General features: G+C 43.6%; 1 protein-coding gene across 2 annotated transcripts in view; it reads right to left on the bottom strand.

Moving 5' to 3' along the window:
• Window positions 1–12,417, bottom strand: part of Ccdc68 (coiled-coil domain containing 68) — a 35,686-nt gene that overhangs the window by 4,344 nt on the left and 18,925 nt on the right. The window contains exons 7-9 of one of the 2 annotated variants that reach the window (XR_007588652.1): window positions 7,311–7,393; window positions 3,438–3,569; window positions 2,426–2,509 (exon numbers count right to left, since the gene is read on the bottom strand). Coding sequence is in view for 1 of the 2 variants with exons in the window: in XM_050121741.1 (XP_049977698.1) it covers window positions 2,426–2,509; window positions 3,464–3,569; window positions 7,311–7,393 (273 nt within the window). In the remaining variant the exon portion in view is untranslated. The remainder of the gene's footprint in view (window positions 1–2,425; window positions 2,510–3,437; window positions 3,570–7,310; window positions 7,394–12,417) is intronic. The other variant, XM_050121741.1, reaches the window with a different exon arrangement.

Genomic DNA, 12,417 nt, shown 5'->3' on the forward strand with positions numbered 1-12,417 from the left:
CCGCACCATAGCGCATCACTCACGAATCTCCTCAAACATCTCCTGCTCAGAGATGCCTTCTCTGCCCTGTTCCTCCCTCACTTCCTATAATGTCCTAGCATTTCTTGAAGCACTTAGCACTCCTGAAGATCATTTTTTTTTGCTAGGTTCTCAACTGAAATATAAACTAGATGAAGTCAAGGAAAACCTGACCAGATAGTGGCGCTTTCCTGGACATAAATACACAAAAATATTTTGTTAAATAAATGAATGAAGTGAATGTAAACGAACTGGCAGTGTGTGTGTCTGGCATGCCCTAAATTTTGAGTTCCACTCCAAGTAGATTATAAACCTTAGACAGGCCTACAATTTCAATACTCAGGAAGAACTGGCGGCAGGAATACAAGAAATTCAAGGTTGTCCTTGGCTGTGTAGTAAATTCAAGGCCAGTTCATTAATAAGGCCTGGGTTTTTAAAACTCCAAGGGAAGGAGTATACTACCTACAAGGAAAACATCTCTCTACTGAATAAAATAAATTGGAGACCATAAGGACAATCACTAGATGATTCCAAGCCTTGTTTATAAATGAAAAACAAAAAACAAACTGCCCGGGTTCAGCTATACTCAGAGAATCCAGGGAAAGCACTGAAGAGTATTATCACTTCATTGTGAAGAGTCTATAGCCAGTACACATGTGTCTAGGAGGGGCAGCACAGGTCTGATTATGTCCCCACTAACTGGAGTGTCAACAATCCCTGGCTGAACCTAGAATATAAAGGCAGATGACATGGGTAGAGACACAATTTCCTGGTTCTACTGGACCTCAAAGACAACTAAGTCATTGTACAGCATCTAGGAAAGATTCTAATGAACTCATTGGACAATAAAAATCTTCCTTGGAGGGATTCCACTTTTTAAGGCTTTCCTGTCCTTCCTGTGAGGCAGACGGAATCTACCATGAAGAGCCAGGAAGAGGTTTACAGGAGAGAGAATGAGTGAGTTGCAAGAAAAACATATCTTATCATAGGAAATTAAAATATGCTGCCTCTAGTTTTTTTTGGCTTTTCAAGTCTTTGCAATAACATTTAATTTTAAAATGTTCATCCATGTTGAAATAGGAGTGGCGGGGCTGCGACCCCAGCACCCCGGCCGCCTGGCTAGCTTATGCCCAAAATAACAACACACAAACTGTATTCTTTTAAACACTGCTTGCCCATTATATCCAGCCTCTTCTCGGCTAACTCTCGCACCTGGACTAGCTCATTTCTAATAATTGTTTGTAGCACCCCAAGGTGCGCTTATGTCCATCCTGGGTCGGAGCTGCCTGGGAGAGTGGAGCCTGTCATCTCTGCTTCAGAGAGCAGAGCTGTCGAGTCTACCCGGGAGAGCTGAGCATGGTGTCTCTACTCCAGAGACCAGAGCTGTCAGGTCTGAGCTCATTTCCTCTTCCTCCCAGCATTCCATTCTGTTTACTCCTCCCATCTTCCTCCTGTTTACTCCTCCCACCTATGTTTTAACCTATAAGGGCAAGCAGTTTCTTTATTTAATTAACCAATGGAATCAACAGATTGATATATGACACTCCCACATCACATCCATGATGAACTATTAAGTTAAAACTAGGAAAAGTAGAGCATAATACAACTGCAAAATTACTTTAAGTTTCTAAAAAGTCAGTTCTTTATATAACTGCCGTGTGGGAAGCTCTTCATTCTACAGTCATGGAGAATCTTCTACTGTGAAGGAAAACCAACTCATACCACTTTTCCAACCAACGCCCAAGAAAAGCCTCTCATTTCACACTGAGTTTGGAAAACACTCAAAGGCATGATAGTTTCAGAGACTTTGAGATGTAGATAAGCTTGGAGGTAAGGCTGGGAATCCAGAGTGGATATGAATGAAGAAAAATATAAGGAAGATGAAGTCATAGACCAGAAAAAAGTGTGAGAACCAGGAGCAAGAAGCCTCACCATCTGACTAGAGAAAATCCACACAAGGGCAGCCTTGATCAAGCCTCTAGTTCAAGATCATCACCTGTTTTGCCAGTACAGAGAGTATCCAGGGTGAAATGTGACTGAACCTTTAACCTTTATTTAGTATCTAAAACTAATAATGAAAGTTTAATACGTGTGTTCAATAATAATTTAGTCACAATGTAATTGTTATTGAAAGTAAGCTATACTTTCTCAAGCATAGCAGATGCATATATGCCGATAAAGAGACTGAAGACATATTCATATACACCAGGGTAAATGTACTTATATACAGACATTCAGACACAGTCAAATGCAATGACAGAGACACATTCAAAGTCACACAGGCACATAACCATTCTCGAGTGTATGCACACGTGGTAATGTACCATTAACATGTAGGCACACACTCACATATACACACCCAGGCATGTACCAACATGGAAACATACAGTACAGATTCTCTTATTACCTGACTTTCAAGTATGTTGACTTTTTCTTTCAAATTTTCGATTTTTCCGTCTTGTTCCTTTAAAGTACTTTTTAATCCTTCCATCTAAGAATCAGGAAGAACAATTGGGAAATCTTGTCAGACCACAGGGAATTCAGTTACACAAATCAAGAATCATGCAGCTTTATGTTGTGCCCAGACAACGTTCATCAAATAAAAAGAAAATCCCGCAGCGTGGGCAGAGCCAGCAGGCCACCCGGGGGGCCACTACCAAATGATGATCCCCTCCGTTTTCATCCACGGGAGAAACCTACCGACAGAAAACCCAATGGGAGCCTAGGAGAGGAAAGGCTGCAGTGAATAACATGAGCCTCATTCTGCAAAAGAACCGGCTGCGGGGCGGCGTGCAGGCTAGTTCCTGCTTTAAAATACCCCTAGAGCACTGCTTATGAGGGTATAAAGATATAACAGTCACATCTAGTTGTAGCTGGAACCCCAGCTACCCGGGGTGCTGAGGCAGGAGGATTCCAAACTCAAGGTCAACCTGGGCTGTATAGCAATTCCCAAACTACCTTGGTCAATTAATCAATTAATTTTACACTATCTCAAATTCAGTGTAAAACAGGGCTGTTACTATGGCTCAGTGTTAGGGCATTTAGCTAACGTATGCCAGGCGTAGCCAATCTACAATCCTGAAAATAAGTATCACAGGCAACCCAGACCTGATTCCTTAAGAAAGGTTTGAACCTCCTAATGTACAAAGTCTTCCATTTAACAGTGAGCAACATCTGACTTAGAACCTTTATGCTTGTACAGAAATCCCTAAAATGTCTAAAAAAAAAAAAAAAACAGCTAAGCATAGTTTCTCAAACTCTCTTCTGGAACCTGACAGGTGTTGACATTATAGGCAAGAGAAGCCGCGGAGCCAGGTTGCCTGAGAAACTGAAAGGCTATGTCGGGGGAAGGGGAGTCTCGGAACTCAGCTTGCCAAACTGCCCAGGTGTGGTCTTGGCACGGTAAACCTGTCATCTACCTGCGAAAGGCCCTTGTTACCCTGACCTCCTGGATGATGTTGCGCAGGTTCTGGTGCTGGGAGTGAATCACGAACTGCAGGTGACAGATCTGCTCCTGGAGGATGGAAATCTCTGCTTCAAGATCCTGGCAGCTGAGGATGCATAGAGAGGAGGAAGGAGTGAAGGAATTTTTGCTACACCAGCCTCCCCTCCTGCTGTTGAGCCTTGTGCCGTTAAGGTCCCAGGGATCTAGATACATACAAGAAACCTGAGGAAGGCTAGCCCTGTGCTCTGCTTGTATACGAAACTTGAATGAGATGTGCATTTGGGCCAAAAGATGCTTCTGGGTAGGGAAATGACTCCGAGGCTAGCAGCCTAAGGACCTGGGTTTGGATTCCGTGAGCCCACGTAGAGCTGAGTACAGCAGCCAACATGTGCAATCCCAGTCTTTCCACAGCAGTGTGGGAGGCGGAGACTGCCAAACAGCTAGAAGCTCAAGAGGACAGCCCGCTTGGCATACAGAGAGGGGGACAAGAGGCCCTGTTTCTGGAACACAGTCCCTTAAAGGACCCAGTTCCCAGCAGAAACAGAGACTTTGGTCTTTCTCTTAGGGAGAAGCAGCAGGAAACAACAGCAATTAAATATACAGAAAGTCTGTTTCCCTATCCATGTTCATGGACAGAAGCACTGGGAAGGAAGGAAGCGAATGTCTGCTTTTAGTGGGAATGTTTGTGCTCTTGATTGGAACAGACCAGACTGTGAACTCCCGGTAACCAGAGGTCGCCTGTCTCATCATTTCTACAGTTCACGTGCATTCCATTAGCGCACATCACCGTCAGGTTTTAGTTCTTTCTCCACTTCCACCTGAGCAACTCCCTTACCAGGGCAAAGGAAGCTTGGGTGGAGATTTCATGGCACCCGGAGAAGGAGTCACACACCAAAAGAATAAGTGGGGAAATCAGACCCCCAGTAAGGACTGTGGACTCTGGGGATCTTCAAACAGTCCAGACAGAATGAGAGAAGCCCAAACCCAGGGCAGCTGAGACATTGTAGGGGGATGCACAGATCCCTGCGAGGAAGAGTTGATGAGGAGACTTGGGGGATGGGAGGATGAGGATTCTCAGTAGAGGACAGCCGCTGAAAGCTCAGTGCTGGATGTGAGGATCAATAGAAATTAACGTTAAAGTTTAAAAAATTCCTCCAGTGAAAAAGGAAAAAGAAGAAAAGAAAAAGAGTAACAATGGCCTAGCTGGTGGTCAGACTTGGGTTCCCGCTGGGCAGTAAGGAGCCAGAAGTCTGGGAGGGGTGCTCTGTTGAGACAAAGGGCTTTACTACGCATGTGTGTGGTTAGAGTTTTATAAACTTGACCCAAGGTAGGATCGCACGTGCAGAAATAACGAAACCGACAAAGCGCCTCCCTCAGATTGGCCTGTAGGCAGGCCTGTGGGTCTTTTCTTGATAAATGATTGATGTGGGAGGAAACAGGCTGGGCAAGCCAGTAAGAGCAAGCCAGTAAGCAGCATGCCTGCATGGCTTTTCCTCTATTGTCACACAGGGAAATACGGAAACTAGTCTCAGAGGCCATCAGAAGTTTCCAGAAATGAAAGAACAGGTATCAATTTCCTCCATGGCAACATGTAAGGCTCTGCTATGTATGGGAATACTGAAACCAGACCAGCGTGGCATCTTCTGAGCAGCTAGACACTTCAGAGTGCAGGGGTTGTCCTTGAGGAGGTACTAGAAGGATTCTATTCAAGTAAAGGTGGTTACTCTGTAAGCTGCAAAATACCCTACCCAAGATGATAGCACCAACAATATTTTACTTTTAAGAAAGTACTCTGCTCTTCTCTGTATTTTCCTTATGTTTATCTAACCTCAGACTAAGAAAAACATCTCATATCTCTGGTGCATTTGCCAAGCTTTTAGTGCTTGAACTTAAGAATTCCACTTATACTGATTTCCCTCTTGCTTTCCCCCAGTAATGTGAAAAATGCTTCCTCTCACAGCTCAGGAAAGGTAAGAAGGAAGACGGGTGCTTGAGATGTCTTCAGCCTGGAAATGCGGTAAGAGTGGATGTCCAGTTCCCTTCTAGAAATGCAGAGCACACGCTTTACCCAAGAAATCTCCAAAGCTTCCTCAAAACTACTTTTGAGAATTCCTTATGCATTGCTCATATACAGCATATTAAAATGAAAGGTCAGGTTGCTTCAAAATCAGACAAGAAACCTATTATTGTCTTTAAACAAACAAACAAAAGGAAATCCTCAAACTCACACTACCTGGACTCTGAAAGGAAGGAACATGGTGTAAGTCCATAGTTCGGTTACATGAGAAAGATCTTTACATTTAAGAGCAAAGGGAGGAAAGAAAGAAAGAGAAAAGGGAGGAAAAGAGAAAGGGCAAAAATAAACTTAACTGGCAACAATCTGTATGTGCTGCCAGGGCCCAAGCTGCTCTCTGTCTGTATGTCCTTCTTTACCAAGACGGACAGTGACACACAGCTAACATATGTCTGCTCCCTTGGGTTCTGTGTTTATTCACAGTGAGGAGGAAAGGAAAAATAACAGATTAGTATGACAGATTATTCAAATATGTGTGTGCAACTTAAAGTTCAGCCTGTATCTGGCCATTGCCATAAGTGCCCCCAAATGCATAGTTACCAGCCCACCAGAAAGCACAAAGCATAACAACAGACAGTAAAAGATAGATATTGAAAGAAAGGAATGAAAAATAGGGGGAAGTCAAAAGATAAAGGAGTAAGGATGTCTGTGTCTATATGATATTACAAAGTGATGGAGGTGGGTCTTGTAATAATAAAGAAACTGCCTCGGCCCTCATAGGACAGAAAATTAGGTAGGCAGAGTAGACAGAAGAGAATGTTGGGAAAAAGAAGCTTAGGGAAAGAGTCGCCATGATGCTCCCACTCCAGACAGGTTAAGATCCTCTCTGGTAAGCCAGCTCATGGGCTACACAGAATATTAGAAATGGGTTAGAACAATATGTAAGAGCTAGCCAATAAGAAACTGGACCTAGCCGGGCCAGGCAGTGTTTGAAAGAATACAGTTTCCGTGTAATTATTTCGGGCATAAGCTAGCCATGCGGGCGGCCGGGTGCCGGGGACGCAGCCCCGCTGCTCTTATTTCAACAACAAAGGACAATGAAAATTTGTCCCCTGGATGCTCATAATAGTGCCTAATAACCTAGAGACCTAAGTCCTTGATAGTTGAAGTAAGAAGCTGAAATAGGGTTATGTGTTATCTTGAACTCAGAACACACCAGGACTATAGTGAGTTTAGAATCAAAAGGAAAGGGACAATCTAGGGAAACATGAGATGGATCAAGACCTGACATTCCAGCAGCACAGCTCCCGCACCGACCATAAGCTGTCCTGCCTCCTGAGTAGAGACTAAGACATACCAGGTTGAAAAGGATGAATATGGCCAAGCCACCCCAACAAACTAAGGCTGCTTTCCATACTGTTTCTTTCATTTTCTATGGAGTTGGACGAGTGCTAGGCTCTAAGAGTTTCACCTGATGACTAGCCAGTCTGATGTAGGCTGTGGAAGAGACGCTTTCTCAAAGATGAAAGCATAGAGGATAAAGATGCACCAGCAACTTTGAGTGAGTGGAGAAGTGGCTGACTCATGCTTCGGAAGAATGAACTCTCCCGGTGGGTCTCCAGGACCCTCCTGTACTCCAGCCCCTGATTCCCTGATAGGTAGGAAATGGGATGCACTTCTATTAATCCTGGAAATTTGACATCCTTTCTCTCTGCATCTGCCCTACTCTCTCTGTTCCCTCTAGAAGTATAAGTCCCACCTGCCTACAGCCCAGCACAGCCACGAACAGGAAAGCTACCAGAAACTGTTTATTTAGGTGGTAAATTTTCAAACCTTTTCGAATGTGAGTCCTTGGACTTGAGCTGCAGCAGCTTGCTTTCCAAACACGATTTTCTCTCTAGGAGTGTTTTCTTTTCCTAGGAGAAAACAAGATACAGCTTTTGTTTGTGTGTATGTGTGTGTGCTCGCAAACTGTTCACAATAGCTGTGTCTCGTGATACTAGAAATATAGTCTGTGCCTCAGCGCTCATCTCATCTGAGCAATTACAATGCGTCACCGAGAAGCCTGGCCAGGCAACGCTCTTTGTGCTTTGGAAGCAAATCGGAGCCGTGGCGTGAATATTGTTTAAGATGGGCATGGTGGTGTGCGTGGTTAATCCTCACACTTTGGAGGTAGAGGCAGGAGGATCAGGTGTTCCGGACCAGCTGTGGTGCAACATCGCAAGTTCAAGATCAGCCCGGGCTACACGAATTCTTGTTTCAAATAAATGTCTTCATGATTCCCTCCTTTAGTCTGAATGACAAAGCTTGCACTTTCTCCAGCCCACGGCCAAAGTGGAGCCCTTGCAGCACCACCTTGCCCACCCACCTTGCCTGTGCCATCTGGAGGAAGAAGCCTGCATGGCCTCGCCTGATGTGAATCCCCTTATTGCCGCACCTGCTTCTTGAGCACCTTAGGAGAGCGGTTGGTATCCAAGGACACCACCGCACACACGGTGATGTGTCCACCTGCTCTCACAGCATCTGCCACCATGTAGTTAACAGGTAAGTGGATGCCTAATGAGGGCTCGAGGCCACAAATGCTGAAACTGCTTCCTAATGAGGAACCCGGAGAAACTCTAAGACTGCGAAGGACTATCTTTTAAATTAGGGTGATTTAATTATTAAACCCAACTGCTCATCTCACGGGGAAAGTGACAACTTCAGGAAAGCCCAGGCTTAGGTAAGCAGAGTTTACACTGCTGGTTAGTGCCAAGTTGGGGGGAACCAGGGGAGGCTGCAATGAGGCAAAAACGGCATTGACAGCATGGGCAGTCCTGACTGGAAATGTCCCAAAACATGCACAACACCGTTCAAAATTACTGCCTGCCACGACACATAAATGGACACCGCCCCAGACAGTGCCACATAGCCGAAACCAGGAAGCTCATGCCATACACTGATCTGGTTTTTGAAGCTTTGTCCAAGGTTTTTTAACATCTCTGGACCTTATCGGTGTAAAGAAACATTAACCAAAAGTTGAAATAATAGTAATCTGTAGCATGAAGCTTTAGTGGCATGCTGGGACACTGTTCAGTAATGGGATCCAACAATTAATTAACAATCCCAGACAGTTCGCTTGTTTTACTTTTTTATTGATTAGAACCCCAATTCTCTAAAGCTTTTCTTTTCGTTTTGTTTTATTTTTGAGACCAGGACTTTTATGGTATATGGACTAGCCCTGAAGTCACACGGTAGCCAAAACTGACTTTAAACTCATGATCCTCTTGCCTTGGTTTCCCTAGTATTGAATGATAGGTGGAATCTTCCGTATCAGATTTAAGTTATAGATTTCCATTAGATAGAAAAGATAGTCCTAAAGGTTATAGTTTAATGGTCTTAAGAATATTAATTAGATACACCTAGATTGGAAACGCAACCCTGAATTTTGTCCATCCATGTGACACCCTACCCAATACTTATACTTTATTAAATTAATTTTACTATCATACTGATTCCCAAATTAGCAATAAATTTAATTTTAAAATGAATTCATTATCTGTTTGTATGAGCCATATTTTTAACTTTATGAATATCCATAAAACGAAGTTAAGATGGAATAAATGGGGTGCAGACCATATATATGGGATGAGAATCCTACTTGCTTCCCTGGCGGAAAGCTGGACTTAAATACAGAGGAATTTAAAGGTACCAATTACTTTATATCCCGTGTGAGTTGCTACTTTTAATTATGCTGACTTACTTCGATTATTTTCTTAGAGCAAGTTTGCCTCATAGAAATGATTCCTTATTAGCCTTGTCTGTGTTTGCCTTAAGCGTCTCCAATTAAGTCCTGAGGGATAGCAGACGTACCTTGAGGCTGATGTTGGTGTCTTCTTTCTCAGGGAAACACTGCCACAGACTACACATTATGAATCTGTGGGGTGCAGAGAACATGTGAATGTTCTCTTAACGGCTGCTCACAGCCAGGGTCAGAGACAGGGCGGCTAACAAGAATGCATTCTACCCTGGCCAGGGTTCCTGTGCTGCTACGGGCTTCTTCCTGAGCTCCTCCTGGGCAACACATGAAACTGCGCTTGCCTAGCACACACTTCTTTTCCACACTGTGGGTATCTGCTCTGTCTCTGAGGGTTCAGAATCTCCCTTCACTGTTGATCAAAGTGTTACCACATGAATGTCTTAACAACCCAGAATATGATCTTTTAAAAAAAAGATTGCATTTTTACTTACTTATTGTGTGTGTGTCTGGACCACAGCATGCATGTGATGCCAGAAGACAGACTGGGAATGAGTTCTCTCCTTCTATCATACGGGTCTCAGGGCTCTAACTCAGGTTGGCATGCCTGGCGGTGGGCTCCTTTACCCACTCAGCCCTTTGGCCCCAGAACACATTCTTAAGCCAACGTTAGAAAACAGGTGGATGCAATAGGAAGGCTTATAAACAGAAACAGGAGATTCTGGAATGGTTTCTTGTTTGCTCCGACTTCGTTTCTTAAACAACGATGAGGAAGTAGCGGGTCTCCGAAGTGCCTTTTGAGCCCTTAGATTCTAGTGGGGCCAAATCAATGACACGCGCAAACAAATGTGAACCAACAGAATCGCACTGCTGGCAAAAGGAACATATGCCGTGCTAAAATGCCCTTACAGGGCGTTTCTGCTAGTTTCTTGCTGTGTGTTCGGAATTCATTCTCGCCGCATTCCTGATTAAAGTGGGACAGATGGCGGAGGTTTTAAGTAATGTCTTCATTACCAGACCTCGCAGCACTAATGGCCATTTACTGGAGGCAAGGCCTTGCTCAAGTGAGTAGCAAATGAACCCTTCTCGGGGAGCAGCCAATGCCAGGGCAGTATTTATCAGCCTTCCTGAGGAGGTGGACTTTTCATCTTCACTTCCGTCTTGAACTTGTATCTGCCCCCATTAATACAGGAGGCTCAGCGCACTCTCCTTAATCCCGATGTGCATTCCCCACCCGAGAAACGTCCACACAGCCCTCTCTCTCGTTAGCTGCGGAGCCCAAGAAAGCGTCGCCAAGCTTTGCTGCTTATTTGATTAATTTCCACACTTGTTTGGAAAATACGAAATAACATTGAGCGAAATGTGTTTTAAAACAACGGCCTTGCACGTTGCTCCTCTGTTCAATCCCCACTCACCTCCCCTAACCAGAGAGACTCCAACAGGCCCTGCCTTAGCTGTTACTGAACAGATTTTATAGAATAAACTTTAGAAGGTTATCTCATGGCTTTGCTGAGCACGGCATCCTAATTAGTTACTGTGTCACAGACCTTTACAAGAGACTCACAGCTACAGGCCAATATCAGTGCTCCTGGACCTACTGCCCTACCTTACATGGGCTTTCAGCTTCTCCACCAGACCCTCAGGAGGATTAAAAACAGGAGAACTGGAAAGTTCCTTACGCTTAGCATAATCCAGCTATATACCTTGTAATCATCATAAACGATGGTTATTTTCAGTTCACTCACAAATATCAGCCTATCTCCTGTGCCTGGCTGCGTGCATCACAGGGCAGGTGCTCAGTATCTTGAAATAACAGTAGAATAAACACACCAGGGAGTCTGACCAGAGCCTGGGTCTAGTACTGTAACTCCCGGAACTGCCAGGAAAGGGAGCTTTCTTCCCCTCTTCTTTTCTTACATTTCAGGCATCCACGGGTAACCACTAACCTCACTTTGGGTTTTGGAGATGTTGATTACAATTCTGTTTTCCATTTCAAGTTGGCTAATCAGTAGCTTGGCTCCATAATTCTAGTTGCTTTAGAGAACTCGATGCAAATATACCCTGAGCTTTCTCAGTTCCTCAGACAATCTACAGCAGTATAAAATATTCTGACACTATCAGACCCTCAACAAATGCTACAGCTTTTCCATAAATCACAAACTGGAAGGCTGGGGTAAGCAAACTGCCAAGGGTGATTTGGGGATTCTGGGAATGACAACAGTGGCCCAGGGCATATAATATATAATATGTAATATGTTATATGTAATATATAATAAATAATATATAATATATAATAAAGATGAAGGTGAATGCTGTTATTCTTTCATACTGTTATGTTTGTCTTCATGGTTCTGATCTCCTCACACAACCTTCATGTGGACTCCAGATCTAAGAGTCACAGTGTTACCGAATTGTACCTCACTGGGAAACCTGCATAGTACTGAAAGGTTATACCCAGTAAGTGAAAGTTCCCAACTGACAAAGGCCTCGGAAAACTCAAACGAGTGGATATTGATTAGATAAGGAGCCAATCCAGTAATACAATGAGAGAGAGGATGAAGAAGACATAATTTACTAGAAGCCTAAGATTATACTCTTGTCCACTCTCAGTTTAGTTCTTCAGATGCCCATTTGTGCGGCTAGTAAAAGCTTATATTTCTTATTTTATCTGAATTCAGAATAGGAAAGCGCATACTTAAACTTATGTCAATTTTGTTGGTATTTGGAGTGCTAACCACTGGAAGGTATTCCATGAGACTTTCGCAGTCTTGCTTACCACTGTTTTTCCCTAAATAGACCAAAGGGAGTTCTAATGTCCATAGGTTATTTATCACATATTTTATAGCCACTTTTTCTTATAAACCCCAAACAGCCATGGGATGCTAAAAATAAAGATATAAAAAAATAAAAATAAAAAAGAATATTGTACTGACTTGGATGTATCAAGATTTATTAAACTCTAATTTATTGATTTTATTATGATTCTAATAAATGTTATATTATAGGGATCCACTCTGTTATTGCTCCTAACAAGACTGCTCTGTGACCTAACCCACTATTTCATTCATAGACCACCGAATACGCACATCGACTACAAGGAGAAATCAGGCCAGCCAGTTGCTACCGAGCAGGTCCCATGAAATGTCTAAGGGGAAAAGCAGAATTTTGTAGCACCGTGCACACACCCACACGCCTAGCAAGACT

The sequence above is a fragment of the Alexandromys fortis genome, unplaced genomic scaffold (genome assembly GCF_014885135.2).
Source record: "Alexandromys fortis isolate MF-2015 unplaced genomic scaffold, M_Fortis_MF-2015_v1.1 scaffold_202, whole genome shotgun sequence".
Taxonomy (NCBI): Eukaryota; Metazoa; Chordata; class Mammalia; order Rodentia; family Cricetidae; genus Alexandromys; species Alexandromys fortis.